This window comes from Carya illinoinensis, chromosome 7 (genome assembly GCF_018687715.1).
Source record: "Carya illinoinensis cultivar Pawnee chromosome 7, C.illinoinensisPawnee_v1, whole genome shotgun sequence".
Lineage (NCBI taxonomy): Eukaryota > Viridiplantae > Streptophyta > Magnoliopsida > Fagales > Juglandaceae > Carya > Carya illinoinensis.
The window spans coordinates 33,972,673-33,990,319 of NC_056758.1; the positions used below are offsets into that span (position 1 = coordinate 33,972,673).

Here is a 17,647-nt window from a genome sequence, read left to right on the forward strand (position 1 = left end):
ATATCTAACTTTCGACAAAAAATAGAGCCAAATCAAGTTCAGCTAACAGACATTGAACTTTTAATTAATTACAAATCAAGTTCCTATTGGGTTATAAAAGAAAGAGAATTGATAGTTATATAGTCTATTTTGTCATATTAATGTAGTACTATCACGTGGTGTCATGTGATATTATAAAAATATTAAAAAAAAGATGGCATAAAAATATACAAAAGAGCAAAACAAGAGTCTTAAATTCTCTATATTTCTTTTATGTTTATATTTTTAATTTTTTAATAAATTATGTGATATGCATTGTAATGCTACTTCAATGAAACAAAATGAATTATATATAAAGTAAAGTAACATTACACGAAAAAGAAAAGTACAATTGAGAAAATTATTATCACTGTTTGTTAGGATGGACAAGATTGTGGATATCTAAACGAAGCCAATGACAAAAGAGGAAAGTAAATCAACATAAAATGCAAACAAAATTTAAATGGGACTGTCGGTTATAACGTATAAATCAAGCAGATCCTGGAATCTCTCCCCGTAAAGACTTTTCAACCATGCATCCGGTTTGAAAGTCATAGATTTTATAAAGATAAATTTATAAATTAATATAATTTTATATAATTTTTTAAATTTATTTTATAATAAAAATAATTTCATAATCTAGTAAAGTATATTAAATTATGAGATTATTTTTATATAGTTTTTTATAACTAAAATATTTAGCTCAGAGTTATGCTTATTTTGATCGCATTCAGTTTTTGATTTTTTTTTTATTTTTCTTTCCACATTTTTAAATATTTTTAAAGAATAAAAAAATGTATCAAAATATTTAAAATCACTTTTCTAATTATTAAGTTAAAAAAAAAATTATGACCACCGGTCACTTTTGAGGAGCATGAGGAGAGGCATATTAGTATGTTTCAAAATATATAGATATACTAGGAAAATGCGTCCACCACCGAACAAAGTCTACCGAATATGTGTACCGAATTCTGTTTTTTCTTTAAAAAAACATTTGTGTATGTCTTTTAGTATTTTAAAAAAATTACACATATACATTAAAATAAAATAAAATAATCGGTACATATTTTAGTAGCTTTTGTCGTGCAAGTACGACACTCCTTATATAAATCGTTACTTTTTTTAAAAAATAAGAATATTTGCCGGTGATGAGTTGGCTGGCTGTGGATGAATGCCCACAAGAATAGTACGACAACTCTGAAAATGGGACTGTTATTATCCCGTTAGGGAAAGAAAGCATAAGGCTATCCCCACCACGTTCATGTCCAACAATTTGCATCACTGCCACTTTTTTCTTGTTTTCTTAAGGTCTCACCACGTGTCAGGACCTTGATGTAGGATGACATGGCAGGGCACCTGTTGGCCATGTACTTGTGGATAAGCTGAGTCTGAATGCGTGGGTGCTTACGCATTAAAAGGCACGTGGCAGGGCGATACATGGTGACGGAGAGAGCCACGGGTCTCCAAATGACACAGCAAACTGAAACTGAAGAAAAGACTTGGGGATGTGTGAGTGTGCCGTCGAACGAGGAAACACGACCACCTTCTGCGTGACTCATGTCCCTCTGCGATTGGATAAGCTTAAAATGTCACTCTCGTACAACAAAATTTCTACGCAACAAATCAATTTCAGATTCTGATGGCTCATTTTTTCTTCGCGACAGTCATAGCCATTTGTTTCAACCGAGGTCGTGATAAATGCCATTCCTTTTACTTGAATTCTTTGCCTCTTACAATGATTAAAAATAATAATAATAATATAAAAAAAAAAACAATGATTAAAGAAGAAGAAGAAGAAGAAGAAGAAGCAGCAGCAGCGGTTGAGTTTATGAATGCAAGAATACTACCAAAAAATTATATGATATTAAAATTAAAAATCCATGAAAGTACATGGTAATCAAATCTGCCTCGAGATACACGCGAAAAAAAGTCTCTGAGAGCATCGGAGCTATCTTCATAATATCAGGTTGTCCTTTCTGGTGTCTGCCTGTTAACATCAGGGAGACCAAACATAGGAGGGGAATGCACACAGATATTGGCCAGCACCAGCACCAGCACTGTGTCGACCAGTTGTGGCAATGGGCAATACGTGTCAAAGCATCATTTTTTTGAGAGAAGAGGCTTGACTGTTTCCACAACTACCTGTTTTGCATGAAACGAAAGAATCAAATTTATGAGTTATGGACTAATTTCAAATGGGTTTTTTCTGCATTTATTGCACGCATCAAAGCCTGTTCAGACAGTTCTAACAGAATCCCACGCTAGCAATCCCAATGGAAGCACATTACACTATTACAGGATCGTATAGGGAGCAATGTATGACAAAAATGATAAAGCCAACTTCATGTTCCCACTGTGCCACTGAGGAACAGAAGGGCAAAACAAATTGATGAGTGGTCCTGCCTATGGACGTCTTGCAGCTTTACCAAGCAATAATAAGATGTATACGGCTATTATGCAGCAAAGCAAGTCTTTAGTTCTAATTCTTTGCTCCCCAAAAATAATAATTAGTACTTCGATTACTTTCTATAACAGATTACTACTGTTCTTACCCTTCCATCATAGGATAATGACGCAAAGATCCAAGGCTCACGAGAGCTCCAAGCAATGCCTTCAAATCAAGTGAAAAGAAGTCAGCTTCACTGTAAAGATGAAATACATAGAAAACCAAGGGTTGCAGCGGTTACCATAAACACTATCTTCATAGTCACTGTAGGAACTAAGTAACGGATCAATCCTACGAGTTGGTGAATCAAGCAAGCTGCAAAAAACAAGGAAAAAAGTTAAATTATTATATAATAATAATAATTTTAAAAAATGAACACCCGAGACAAGCAAATAACCTTTCTGCTGTAAACTCATCACTGGTAGATGGAGAAGCCAACCACAAGTTGACAGTTGAGTCCGTACCAGCACTCTGCAATATGATACATTTTATCAGCAAAAAAATGTCAATAATTACAGTTCCAAAGAAAACCCGAAACATCATGTTCGGTTTCATTGATGCAGTGAGTCATTCTTTCAGTCACCACCCATATATTTAGTGAAACAATGGTTTTAAAATGTTTGGAAGGTATGCATATACAGTGCAGATGAGATCACATGGGGTACGCTTACGTCTAAAACTCTTCTAAGCCAAAATAAAACATTTAAAGATCAATGCAAAAGGTATGCAATGATTTACTTTTTGAATTCAGACAAAGGCTTTAATATGTGTCTCTGAATGTTTTTGTGTGTGTGCATGTCTGTATTTGTCCGGGCTTCAGAGAGAGTACCAAAATCAGCCTGTCTTGCTCAGGGTTACACTTGACAGCCCATGTCCTGGTGACACATTTTTAAACAGGTCAAATTAGGCAGCTGAAAGTATGGAAATCTATAAAAAAATAAAATAAAAAATGTGTTGTATATGTGGGCACATGTGTGTTTATGAACAATATGGCCAACCTAAAAACACCTAAAAGTGCACAAGATAGTAACACAACCCTTTCAGATGCATGTACACAATAGGGTTCATTTTGCAGTAACATAGTTATCAATAATCACAACTGCAGCTGTACTTAATATATATACCAGTGTGCATGTCCGGGAAGCTCTTGGATAGGAACCTTTGGCTTTCTAAGATCCCATATGTGTATCCCAGATTCATCCTCTGCAGTGACCTGTTGGTAATGATAAACTATTTATTATGCTAACACCCATTAGAATCATAAAACTGTTTTTCATGCCACAGGAAGCAATGCAAACAAATTATCTATGTATCACACTTATTTTTGACAAGTAATCTATGTATTACATTCTATAAAACAGATGCATGTATAGGCGTGTAGACACACCCTCTAGATGCCAATTTATGCACCACTATCAGCGTGGCATTAAGAAACTATGAGATGAGACATAATTATATTTTTAAAAGGATTATACAACGACCATGCTTAATGCAAAAGTTACATTCTTACAAGTATATGCTTCTTCTTAGGGTTGTAATCTATGTTGCGGATATGTGCACGCTCAATTGAATTTGTCTTCCTGCAATTAAATAATACAATCATTAGCTGCATTGATATTTTGAATGACAAGCTTATACCATATCAAATTAGCGGTTCCATAAATATTTTTCCTCACTTTATGAAAATCAGAAAGTTATTCTAAATCATGCTAACTAATCAACTGAAAAAATGTAAATTTGAAAAAGAAAAATCAAAATATAACCACTCTTAAGGACACATGATTGTTGACCTATTCAAGAAAATAAGCACTTTTCCATAACAGGAGGAAAACAAAACATCAAGGTTGTTCACAGCTTCAAATGAAGAAAATGGGTTGGCTGATAAGCCTAGGGACATTTGACAACTTTAAACAAAAACTGACCTACAGGAAAACTTTACATATATGGGTCATAACCAATAACTAAATGCAATAATAGATTGTGAAAACACAACATACTTCATTGTCCGTAGATCCCAAAATTGGGTGGCGGATTCAGAAATGGCTGCAACAGCATTCATGTCATGTGGATCCCATGCTCCTCCAGATAAGTTATGCAACATACCGGCTGACTCTTGTGATTGTACCTGGTTTGTGCAACCAGAACTTAATGAGAACCAGCACAAGAATTTAAAGGGTATAATTGTCAGACCATGCAGCTACTTAAAGCAACTATAGATTCATGGAACTCCATTTCTATCCCACCGCGTGTGATCAGTCATCTGTGTGTAATCACTTAATTGAACTTCTGTCAGTAAGTAGTGGCATGTGGTCTGTTAAACACAATGCATTAGCTACTGGCTTTCATGAGGCAGACTTTTTAAATTCTGAGGACCAAATTGGAACTTATTGTAAGTTTCAGTGAAGAGAATAGGTATTTGCCCCAAATCTATAATGCCTTCGGAAGAGAGACAAGGAACTTTGCTTCACTTAAATTTGGCCACAATTACAATTAATGAACATGGGATCACTCCATAAATTTCACTATGAACTATACCTGGGCAACTTTTTTTGAACAATCTAAGCTCCACAAAAAAAGAGTTTCCTCATCAATGCTGATCAGCTTATCATTCCTTCCAGAGGGCCACCAAAGAACACTGAAGGTTTATACATACAACTCAAGTGAGCAGATGAATCACATGTAGCGATAAAAAACTTACAGAAAGTTAAAACTCAAAAATGGGTTTCTTATTCATCAAAACAAAAGGCATAAAGTTGACTGCAAAAAAATCAAAATCAAACACCACACCTCACCACAAGTGATCCAGACAGTGGTGATGAGCTACTTGATCCCAAAAGCAAAAGATAGAAAAATAGATCTTCCATTTAGAGCGGTATGTGATTTAGCACATTAAAAAGAAACACTGAGTATAAATATTAGGATGTTTTGTAGGCTTGCAGCACCATATTATTCTGCAGATATTTATCCGTTTCTTTCAGTAACTTTAACAAAATACAGTTTAACAAAATACAGAGTACTCAGTCATATACCATATGATTTGATACAGAAAAGGAGAGAAAATGTTCATCATAATGCATTTAGGACGGTGAATCCCTAGAACAAAGAAATGAAAGACCAGGATAAGCAAACTTACCATTTAATCTTACCAACGTGCGCATCAAGTGAGGTTATCCGTTCCAATTGAGGGGAGTTCAGCTCTCCATACAATTCAGGAATCTGCCATATTGCTGCTCCATATGCTTCACCTTCAATAACAAACAGAATATATATAACTATAGCTTTGAACCACTGGAGTAACTTGGAAACAAAAATAGATATCAAGAATGAAAAAAAAAAAAAACTATCTTCATTATAGAGTAGAGTTTCAAAGGAAAAGCGAATAAAAGAACCAAACAAATGCTAAGGAGATCATGCTCTCTGAAGAAAGTTGATGATCAGTGACCTGATGAGAAAGTGGAGATTAGCTCAGTTTCAGCGGCCATGGCGTGAGAGACAGTGGGAGGGAAGAGACAAGAATTTGGTATTCTATAAGAAGATTGAATCGCATATACAAAGTAGCCTCAAATATGTTTCAGCTAAAACAGTAAGAAAAATCTTTAAAAAGGAATGTTCGTATTCTAATCTTCCAGTGCTCCCCATCTAATCTGAAGAATGGTCGAAATCAGGGAAGCACTATGAACATACCGGGAAGCACTCAGAGTTTTGATCAGAACTTGTAATTACTTACTCTCTGCAATGTTTAGAGGCATATAAACTCCTAAACCTAATACATATCCATATCATAAAGTAAAACCATTGCTAGGAACTCGTTGAAAAGAAGCAAAGATCATCCAACTATCATTCACATTTGCATTGTAAGTAAAACGAATACAGCTTAATCAAAAATTGAAAATTGAAATATAAAAATAAGTAAACAGTCAATTACCAGTAGAGTAGACGGTGGAGAAGATCCGTTGATCGAAGGGGCAGGAAGCGAGGTCCCAGATCTCGTTGGGGTGCGAAAACAAACCCTCACATATAAGCTCGTTTCCACCTGAAGAAAGCCGAATCAAATGCACCTGAAAGAATTGACATCTACGAAATCAAGCGCGACACAAATTTTTTTTTTTTTTTTAAATCAGGGAATAAATTAATAAGGATTGGTGTAAATATCGACCTCGTTTTCTTCTTTGAGACTGAGAGTGCCGGTGAGGAAGCTAGTGTGATCTGTGTCTGCTTTCACATCCGAAATGCATCTAGCCTGGACATTAAAGAAAGACTCACGATCCAAACTAGGGTTTAGAAAAATTGACGACCTTGAGTTGACGCCTAGAGTAGAAAGCAGAAGAAGAAAAAGAAAAGGTGCCGATTAGGGATAGGGAATTGTAACCTGATATTTCAGACCATATCCAATGCCTGATGATGTTCCTTGCATTTGTGCAGCGCCTGATGCTGGGATCTAGGAGGACGCGTTGAGCTACCTAATGCCTTACGAGTTTTTGCTGAATACGCCAGCCTGGTATCAGTTTAACGGTCGCTGTTTACCTGGTGCTTCTTGGGTTCGATTTGAAGCGGTGGACGATACCCGCCATCGAACCGTCATCCCAACCCGGAACCCGGAAATCTTGTCGCAATGAAATAAGAGAAATATTTTAATTATAAATAAATTATATTTATATTAAATTATAAACTTATTTTTATTATAAAATATATTAATATTATAAAATTATATCAATTTATAATTGATACTTTCATGAACTGTGTGTGTTTATTAGTTAACCTTTTCTGCTGTTTATTGTTAGATTTAAAATTAAATAGGGTGTAAGTTGATGAGTTAAGGCTCAGCCCATGTGTTGAGGGAGCCCATAGCAGGTGAAAACCCAGCCCTTCCTTCTTGACTGCCCGTTTTGGAGCCAGGAAGCAACCCTAAGCGTGTCATGGGCCGCGTAGCTCTCTTCTTCCCCCAGAATATTTTTTTTCTTGCTTTTGTTTTCTCCCCTGCAGACCAACCCGTAACTCCGCCCACCTTCTCCTCCGAACCACCACGACGTGGGGTTCGAGGACACCGCAGATGGTATCAAAGTACTTTTATGATATTTATTTGTGAACGTAGCACTTCTCATAAAAATAAACATTTTATACTTTTTTTAAAGTCAACTCTCTCAAGATTAAAAAATAAAAAAAATATAGTTACAAGCATAATTATATATTAATCTATGTATCAATGTGATGTGATTAGTCAAAAAGTAGATTTTATTAAAAACAGTGTTAATTTAAATTTTAAGTATGGATAAATCAGTATTGGTATACAGATTAGTACGCGACTGTGCTTGTATATAGCAAAACTCAGTTAGTGTCAAATATTAAATAAATAAATTCTCACATTCACTTTAATTGACATGGGAGATAAAGATTTATTTTATAATAAAAATAATTTTTTAATTTAATGAATTATTAAACTATAAATATTTGTTATTTTATATTTACGAAATTTTCTATCTTTTGCAAAAACTATATGAATTTTTAAGTTTTCACAATTTAACTCTTCACAATTGCTCAAAGATGTTTACCGAAAGAAAATTTATATTTATTATCTCTTACACTACATATTGATATATGACTTACTATTTTTATTAATAAAATGATAAAAATAATAAATTATATATTGATATATGATGTAGAAATAATGAATATCATTTCCTTGTAAAAAATAAATTATGTCATTTTTGTTATATATTCTCGATTTTATGTTTTGAAACTTTAACACTAATATTAAAAAGAAACAGTAATTGAAATAAAGGTAAGGAAAGAACCCACCCCTTCGTGCATAGAGTGATGGGAGGGAGAAACTCCTCTCCCCCAAGCCGCTCAATTTCATGAAACGACGAAAATCCAACCTAGTCTTGGGATGTAATGGGTTTTATTTTGAATAAATTTTGAAATTGATACGTAGTAATTTTGAAAATTTTAAAATCGATACAGATTGACTTATTGCAACAATCAAAACTTTCAATTTTTTCAATTTTTTATATATAATATATTATATATCAGGAATAACTTAATATTAATGTTTATATTTAAAATTTCATATTATATTAAAAATTATAAGCTTCATTTGATGTTAAATCATATGTTATATTAAAATTTTATAATATTAATTTTATGTTAAATCAAATGTTCTATTAATAGACATGAATAGTAAGATTAAAATTTCATATTATATTAATTAATAATTTAATATGTAATATATAATAAAATATAAAAAATTATATGAAAAGGTATTTTATATATAATATAAAAATAAATTAAAAATATATATATACCAGTCTGATTTTGTTTATATCGGTTTAATATAAAAATCTCTATCAAACAGGTTTCGTTTATTAAGAATTGGTATTGGACTAGATTAGCTACAGATTGGAGCAAACCTTCCAATTCAATTCCGGTGGTAGATTCGGTTGGGATCGATCCATTTAACCAGTTTTTTAATTTCTTTTTACAATCCTAATGAGGGGTAGTATGCAATGCCCCTGCGTTGAATATTGTTTAGGAGTATCAAACCCTTGGTAGGGCGACTGTTTATATATCATCCAAGGTAGCTGTTTGCCCACTCAAAGGGAGTGGCTCATTGAGGAGGGATTTTTTTTTTTTTTGTTTTTTTAATCAATATGACAATATATCGCGCCTCAGTTACCGGGATTTTTTTTTATAAAAAAGAATTTTATTGTTGTAAAGTTGGTGTGTCAAACTTTTCGACCTCGCAAGTTAATTGGTAGATTGGTTTAAAACCTACCAGATAGACTGCCATGAGCCATCGGTGCTCGAACCAATAAATTATGGGCTTAGAATGAAACTGCCATCAACTCATCTTAGGTTCGGTTTAGGGATTGAGAATTGTAAGTTTTGACTTTTAAGATAAAGTTATTTTAATTTTATTATTATTTTAAAATTTGAAAAAGTTAAAAAAAATTTAAATTATTTATTATATTTATATAAAAATTTGAAAAAATTATAATAATGAGGTAATAATTTTGTGTTTAAGATAAGAAATCTTAATGGCGAAATCGAACCTATTTATCTCATCTAATCATTATAATTTTTTTAAATTTTAACACAAAATAAAATAAACAATTCAACTTTTTTAAATTATAAAATAATAATAATATTAAAAAATAGTATTTTATTATACTTTTAACTTTCATCTCAACTCAATTCAATTCAATATTCAAATGCAGCCTAGATCTTTCCAATTTAGTCTATTGAGTAATATTATCCATCATATCACATTATACATTTTATATATTTTAAAATTATTTTTTATTTTTTTATTTTTAATTTAATTTAATTCTTATTAAATTAATTGAATTGATATAATTATTATCTGTGTATTACATACTTGTTATAGAAAAAATAAAAAATAAAATAAAATAGATATAATATATGATGTCCAGAAATTATAAGTAAAATTAGTCTTGGTATATTTACTCGTTGTGCAAATTGTTTGGTGGGGTATGTTGAGACTTTCTAAATGATGGCGGACTTTGAAAGCGATCTTTTAGCTAGGATATTGCTGTTGCTCAAAGATAAAGAAAGATGGCGAGGAAAATGGCATCTTCTTAGCTATTAGCCTAGCCCCTATTATTTATATGTGATTGTTTGATAAATTAAGGAGTAATCTACTTTAAAGGACTTTATTTTTTTTTTCTTTCGAATTAAAATTTATAAATACAAATAAATCCATCACCATTTCTAATATCAATAATAAGATAATGATATGTTTCTATATTCATTTATTTTTTTTAATTCTATTTTTTTTCTTTTCATTTTTTTCCCTTTTGTAATATTCCGAGTAAAATAGTCATCAAGCAGAAACGGGATTAATATTTAATATAGCAGGTATCATTATCTGAGTAGGATGCGCCTTCAAATTAAAATTAAAAAAATAGTAATAAATAAGAATATCATGTCTACCGCGTTGCGACATAACTACTTCACACGTACCTTGTACAGCAAAGCGGTAACTGAGGGGCGATTCCAAACCCACCGTAGGGCGTAAGGGCTATATTATTGTACATTTTACTTTATTGAAACGCATTGGACTTTCGAAATTCCGAAAGCGCCCCTTGAAGCTTATTCCACCTCTACTTTTTTAAAACCTCCTCACGCCAAAAAGGCTGTGCCAGTGTCATCTTCCTTCTGCCGCATGGTTCTCGAGTTTCTCTCTCCATCTCTCTCTCTCTCATGGAAGAACTCAAGTTCGGGAGGAGGAGTAGGTGAGAGGTGATAAGGATCGATTTCAAATCACCATGCAATTTTCTCGAAGGATTTCGGATCTCGATTGGCGTCTTGTTTTGCTGATCATCCCTCCCCTCTCTCTCCTCGTGTTTATCTATCTCACCCCCAACACCACCAACCCACTTTCCTCTTTCGATCCTCTTCGATCTTTTATTCTCGGTCGTACATTCGAGCAGCCCGCAAACGTCACTTTCAATTCGTCGCAGCCGCCGCCTCTGACTGCTCGGGTGGTGCCGAACGGGACCGAGTCCGAGGAGGCTCGGTGGAAAAGGAGGAAGGATGAGTTGGATCGGTCGAGAATGGCGGTGTGTTTGGTTGGAGGGGCCAGGAGGTTCGAGCTCACGGGGCCATCTATAGTGGAGAAGATTCTGGAGGAGTATCCGAATTCGGATCTTTTTCTACACAGCCCGTTGGATCAGAACTCGTACAAATTTTCACTGCTGAAGACCGTGCCAAGACTTGCCTCCGTCCGAATCTTCGAGCCCAAACCCCTCCCGCAGACTGATTCGCAGCTCCGAGTCCTCACGGCGGCGAACTCGCCAAGCGGCATCCAGGTTTGTCTGTTTCTTTTTCTTACTTTCATTTTTTTTGCCGACTTTTAATTTCGTTTTAATTAAAGCATAGACATCTGATTTGACGAAGACAGATGAAATAAACAATGAATTATGATATATTCGTAAACAGTTGCCACCCGCACCCCTACGTCACATGAATTAGTGTCGCCATTTATAATTTGTGTATAAGTTCTTTAATATTGTCCAAGCGAGCACGTAATTCGTGAGACCGAGAATATCGGTACGCACGCCCGAACAATTTTATTGAGTTTTGGTATTCACACTATTCGCATGCACTATTTACTATATCTATATTTATTTTATTTTTTTAAATTAATTAAATTATTTTATTAAAATTTCATTCATCACATATTGATATAAAATAGATAAAAATTAAAAAAATTATGTGTAGTATATATAATATGAATATGATGAATAAATTTATTAAATAAATTCTTTTTGATTTTGCCTAAACCGATACGAATTTATTCAATTGTTCCGGCGTTCGTACCGATATTCTCCATCTCACGAATTCCGTGTTGGGTTTTTGTTAAGAGGATATATATTAACTTTTTGGATTAAGGTCATGTTATGACTCAAATCCAACTTGTAAAAAGCGCTGCAGTTCTACCCGTCTAGACCCTCCCATCTTGCTCCCTAGCATATTGGATGATACTATCTATAATCACGACTTGATAGAAAAGCATCAAAGACTCCAATTCTTTTTTGTCAAAAAAAAAAACTTGAGGATGGTACATCCAACATGTGGATTACGAAGTCACGCGCCACCTTTCCCGTATGGGTGGTTTTACACCCGCCGTTGACTCTAGCTGCGTCATTTTTTTTTCACATTATTTTTTAATATTTTTTAAAAAATTAAAAAATTAACAATAATATTAAATAACAAATTTGGGAGAGGCCCAGCGGATCCCTAGGTTTATTCTTCCCGTATATATGATTATATTATATGAATAATGAATGCGAAAGTTGCAAGAAGCAGCCCCCCTTGTAACCTTCACGTACGAATTACGAATCTTCCGTATTTTCATTTTCTGGCTCTTGCAGGGTCTCTTGCAATACTTCAACCTCGTCGAGGGCTGCCTTACCATGATCAGCGAGTACCAAAAAAGGAAAAACTTCACGTACAATTGGATCGTCCGAACACGAGTTGACGTCTACTGGAACGCCCCGCTCCACCCCAGAAACTTCGTACCGGGCAAGTACTTGGTCCCTCCCGGGTCCACCTACGGTGGGCTCAACGACCGGCTTGGAATTGGCGACCTCAACACCTCTACCGTCGCTCTCTCCCGCCTTTCCCTCATCCCCAAACTCGACTCTGCCAGGTTCACTCAGCTAAACTCGGAGACCGCCTTCAGGGCGCAGCTCACCACCCAGGGGGTCCCTTACCTTACCTATCGCCTCCCCTTCTGCGTCGTAACGGACCGGAGATACTCTTTCCCCCCCAGCCATTACGGCGTTCCCGTTGCCGCGTTGTCGAGCTTGGGGCCGCTGAGCGGGGCTAAATGTAGGCCGTGCAAGCCGGTGTGCCGAGATCAGTGCGTGGCTGCGGTGATGCCGTCTCTCTATCGATGGTGGAGCTGGACCGAATGGGGCAACGGGACGCTTGAGCTATGCGATGCTCACGGGGAATGGGAGAAAGGGTGGGAAAGAATATTCGACCAAGTCGCTGGGAAGAAACTCGCCTCGGCCCGAAAGCGAATACGGAATTTGAAGGTTCAGGAATGTATTGACGGTTTCAACGAAATGAAGAGGATGAGAACCGGGACATGGGAGGCTCCGCCGGCGGAGGAGATTTGTAGACTGGGGCTGGCGGCGCCCAACAACTGACTTTTTCTTCCGAACGGTTAGATTGTAAAAAGAAAGAATCTGAGGGGGTGTTATCAGTTTTTTACGCAATTTTTATTATATATACATAGGGATTAGAGGCACATTTGTTAATGATTGATGTAGTAGTGTTAGAAGGTGCAAACATTATGATGATTTGAATAGGAGTAATTATGGTACAGATAAAGGGGGCTATCATCACTTCTCAAAACGTTGATTTGAATAGGAGTAATTAGTTCAGGATAGCCATCAATGCCATGCAATACGTTGGTCACGAAAAATTAAAGAATAGCAGTTTGTTTTCATAAATAATTTCAATTCATTTCTTCTGATTATTATAATTTTATTAAATTTTTTATATAAATTATAATAAATATTTTAATTTTTTCAAATTTTAAAATAAAAATAATATTTTATTAAACTTTTCAAATTTTATCTTATCTCTTCTTTATAAACAAACGAGATATTAGCATCTTACTCATCTGACCGAATTAAAATGGAATTAAGCTATCGGCCAAATCAAGCCAGATCAACACCACGTCCCGTCTTGCTCTTGCCTATTGTTTTGAACTTGTGATTGAAATCTAGTGAATAACTTGCCGAGAATATTAGGGTTTTTTTTTCTAGTTATCAATTTCTTAATTAGTATTTTTAAGAACGGCTTGATTGATCATGCTGTCAGTGAAATTTGCTTATAGCAATGATTTCTTTTTGGATATAGACAGTGGTCCTCCTCTATATTTAAATTTATTTAATAAAATAATATTAATTTATCATGTATTAACACCTCATCTAAAAATTATTTTAGTCCCTCCATAAAATTTAATATGATATAAAAATGAAATAAATAAAACACATCTCATAATATATGAGACTCATATAAAATAAAATATATATTTTTATTATAAATAAATTTCAAAAATTCTAACTATAATCAGTAGTATTTTTAACACATTTCAATTGTCTATATTGAAAGAAAAATAGTTAAGAATTTTGATTTAAATTCAATACGTGATGATTTTGTTTATTTAAAAGAACTCAAGTTACAATTTTAGACACTCTGTATTTCTTTTATTTAATATATTTATATGAATGTCTTTATATTATTTCGATGATATATTATTCTTGACATATCAAATACTTTTTTAATACATAAATTATATTAAATGTATTTTATTTTTATTGTAAATCTTCCTATCAGATTATTATATATCGTAAAAGAATTGTATAAAAATAGAACAAAAAATATTTTATACATATTATTTGTTTTCTCCCCCTGAAATAAATTCCTATCTCTGCCACTGGATATAGAGATGAATATAAGAATAACACTAGGGGTGCACCCATCCTATATAATTGGCGTAGCCACCTATTCTGCACCCCGATCCTTGGGTATGGGTGACCGAGAATACTGTTCACCTTTATTTTTGAGTGGGATGACTGCACCCCCGTCCTTGAGTGACTAGAAGACCAGGGGATTCTTTGGGACGTTGAGAACATTCAACTACTATTTATTATCATTAATTTTTATTTATTTATTTTTTATTTTTACTATTATTTAATATTTTATTATTATTTTTTATTACTATTCATACAATATCTAATATAATCTCACTACTCAAATGCAACTAAATTAACCTCCCAACGCTACATTCTTGCCAATATCTTTGACCATCTGTTTTGATTTGTCGAGTTGGTGGATTGATTTCCCGACCGTACGTCCAACTCGATTCGCCACATCGTCTGATCATTCGGTCCAACAACATATTTTAAAAAAATGTACAAAATTGTAAATATATATATACGGAATAACACAACAAACAAAAAATATCAGATCTACGTACATAAACACAAATTTGCAATTAACACAAATTCACAATCATGACCATGACCCATAACCACAATCGTGGCTCATAAAACCCCATAGATCCTTGACCATGATCGTAGGTCATAAACCGTTTTAATTTCTCAGTTGTTTCTTTCTCAACGTGATGGAGAGACCGTGTCTTGAGTTTTCCTGCAAATCTCGTTCCCGTGTTGGATTACTTTCTTGTCAATTACTCGGTGGAGATGATCATTTGGGTTTATTTTGCAAACCCAAAACTCCGAGTGGTGTGATGGCTGTGAAGCCAAATGGTCATGAGGATCCTCACCGCAAGTCCTTAAAATCAATGGGTTGGAAAGACAAAGGAATCGGGTTGCTTCAATTGTGAACTCGTCGAAGAACATGTTGCTTGGGGAAAAGATTGGGTTGAGAAGACACAAAAAAAGAAGGCAACAGGGAATGAGGAAGAGAATGGGGAGGCCAGCTAAGGTTTCATTTGGATTGCTTAAAAAACATGACTTTAGCAGATTGAAACCGGCATTTCCCAGGTTCGGCCCGAAAATTCCGAGTCATTTGGACGGATTGGGTTTGGTTTTTTGCTTAACCGAATTTTGAGATTTGAATTATTTATTATATTTTGTGTGAGAATTTAAAAAAATTATAATGATAAGATGAGATGAAATATTTTTACGATCCGAACAAGCCTCGAGGAAGCTGATGAATGATGATAGTTAACTTAAAAAGTTAAAAACAAAAGGCTTATAATGCCTACCAATGCTATTATGAAAAGAATTATTTGGTAGTTAGGTCGCAATTTTATAAAAACAATTTCTGGGCCACTTCTTTTTTCAAAAACCAGTAGATGAGTCTTGAAGGCCGTTGCAAACAATAGTAACACAACATGAAACCAATTTTGAGCCTTGATCCTTCACACGGGTCAATAGCTTTCACATATTCTCAAGTGGGATTGCTCCAAATGGTTTGGAATTAACATTAATGGTTGGTAATATTAACTTCCAGTCTTCCATGGCAAGTCATTAGCAGTACGTAGGAATCTTTAATATTATCCAAGTTTGTTTGGTTACAAGGAAAAAGGATTGAAAGGGGTAAAGAGGACACAGGAACAAAATCAACTCGATATAAAACATGAACATTCATCCGAACATGAAACATGTTATACTAATTTAGATTTGTTCCTTAATTTGGAGGCTTTATAACGAGAAAGAAATCAAATTGGCATGCATGCAAGATCACGTTATACGTGTTTAATGAAATCACTAGAGACAACAAACTGGGTCAGTACAAATTCCAACACGTACTTCGAATGAAAAAGAAAAAAGAAGAAAACGAGAAAGTCATTAATTAGCAGATTACTGGATGTAAGATCGACCAGTGATATCAACATCTCGATCACCGGTTGAAGGAGGAGGGGTGTGCTTGGGTTTGGTGGTGTCCTCTACAGGACCATCGGCACTCTGGGTTTCACTCGCCGGTGGCTTTGTCGGTTTGGTCCGTGCTTGCCCAGCCTCGTTGCCGTACATTCCTCCGCCGTATGTATGATGGGTTACAGGCTTCATCGGCGTGATGTTGGGCGCTTGATTCTGCTTCTCAGCCTCCTTTTCATCATCTCTCTCCTTTTCCACTTTGTACCTATCCATTCCGATCCTCTCCTCTGCAAATCGTTGCCATCGTTATCCATCCAGCGACCTACGAATTTGTGCTACTGGTTCCATGCTTAAACGAATAACACGTGGTGTCTTCATGTTGCGTGCATGGCAATTTCAGAGGCTGTTCGGGTCATTCGTGGCATCCCAGCTTCTGTGCCCTCGTAAGTACGCAGTTGGGCTTTGATGTTCATGCGGCACGATGGGATATTTGCCATGAGCACGTGGTGTCTTTTTCTCACACCATTTGAGTCGACCTCTGAAAATATTTTAAGAGTTCTGTTACGTATAATACATATTTTTAAAATATTTTATTGATATAATTAGTTAAAATAATTATTTTATATTAAAAAATAATAAAATTTATAATATATATTAATAAAATGTATAAAGAAGTACACAAAATGATTATAGATAAAATATTTGATATTTTTAATTGGCATTCATATGTCTCACAATAGGTTTTAAGAAAATGATATATAGAGTTACAACTATCTTACTACTTATTTATTATTCTTTTTATATTTGATTTTTTTAATTTTTTGTTTTACTCATGAATGATTAAGAAAATGATTATTAATAAAATTATATATTTTTTTATTTTTTTAGTGATTAAGGATATTAAAAAAATATTTAAAAGAAAATAATAAAAAAATAAACAATTTTAAATATTTTATAAATAATAAATAGTTGTTGATAGGGTAGTAAGCCCCTAGGTTTTAACCACACGATCCGGATGAAATTTCATGTTGAGAGTGTAATATATTATTATTGCTTGATTGACGTGTAAACTGTTAAATATATATCTATTAATTGGACGGGGGAAAATGATAAAAATTGTGACACATTCTTCAAACTTAATTGACGAAGATACTGTATTTCAAAAAAAAAAAAATTGACGAAGATGCCTTCTAATCATCTTCACGTGGGCTGAGTCAATGCCATGCGGCCAACGTGTATGAAGGCATGTTTTCTTCCTCTGCAAAAAACAGAATAATTTGAACGTGAAGACCTTAAAATC

At 34.3% G+C, this 17,647-nt stretch overlaps 3 protein-coding genes across 4 annotated transcripts; 1 reads left to right on the top strand and 2 right to left on the bottom strand.

Moving 5' to 3' along the window:
• Positions 1–1,859: 1,859 nt before the first annotated feature.
• LOC122316688 (WD repeat-containing protein DWA2-like) lies at positions 1,860–7,067 on the bottom strand. 2 transcript variants are annotated; one of them, XM_043133404.1, is made up of 13 exons: positions 6,834–7,066; positions 6,621–6,704; positions 6,390–6,522; positions 5,598–5,709; positions 5,000–5,099; positions 4,462–4,589; positions 3,975–4,044; positions 3,589–3,677; positions 3,294–3,339; positions 2,862–2,935; positions 2,706–2,779; positions 2,571–2,629; positions 1,860–2,160 (listed from the first exon to the last, which is right to left on the bottom strand). In XM_043133404.1, the coding sequence occupies exons 1-13, from the start codon at positions 6,876–6,878 to the stop codon at positions 2,119–2,121; spliced, it is 1,056 nt and encodes a 351-aa protein (XP_042989338.1). In that variant the 5' UTR covers positions 6,879–7,066; the 3' UTR covers positions 1,860–2,118. The 2 variants fall into 2 exon arrangements, 1 of the variants encoding a protein (XP_042989338.1); XR_006244293.1 differs by lacking the exons at positions 1,860–2,160; positions 2,571–2,629 and having other exon boundaries at positions 2,711–2,779; positions 3,203–3,339; positions 6,834–7,067.
• Positions 7,068–10,568: 3,501 nt separating this feature from the next.
• Positions 10,569–13,324, top strand: LOC122316689. The gene is made up of 2 exons (XM_043133405.1): positions 10,569–11,292; positions 12,358–13,324. The coding sequence occupies exons 1-2, from the start codon at positions 10,750–10,752 to the stop codon at positions 13,138–13,140; spliced, it is 1,326 nt and encodes a 441-aa protein (XP_042989339.1). The 5' UTR covers positions 10,569–10,749; the 3' UTR covers positions 13,141–13,324.
• Positions 13,325–16,224: 2,900 nt separating this feature from the next.
• On the bottom strand, positions 16,225–16,671 carry LOC122315406. The gene has a single exon (XM_043131281.1). The coding sequence runs from the start codon at positions 16,618–16,620 to the stop codon at positions 16,333–16,335; it is 288 nt and encodes a 95-aa protein (XP_042987215.1). The 5' UTR covers positions 16,621–16,671; the 3' UTR covers positions 16,225–16,332.
• Positions 16,672–17,647: the final 976 nt, after the last annotated feature.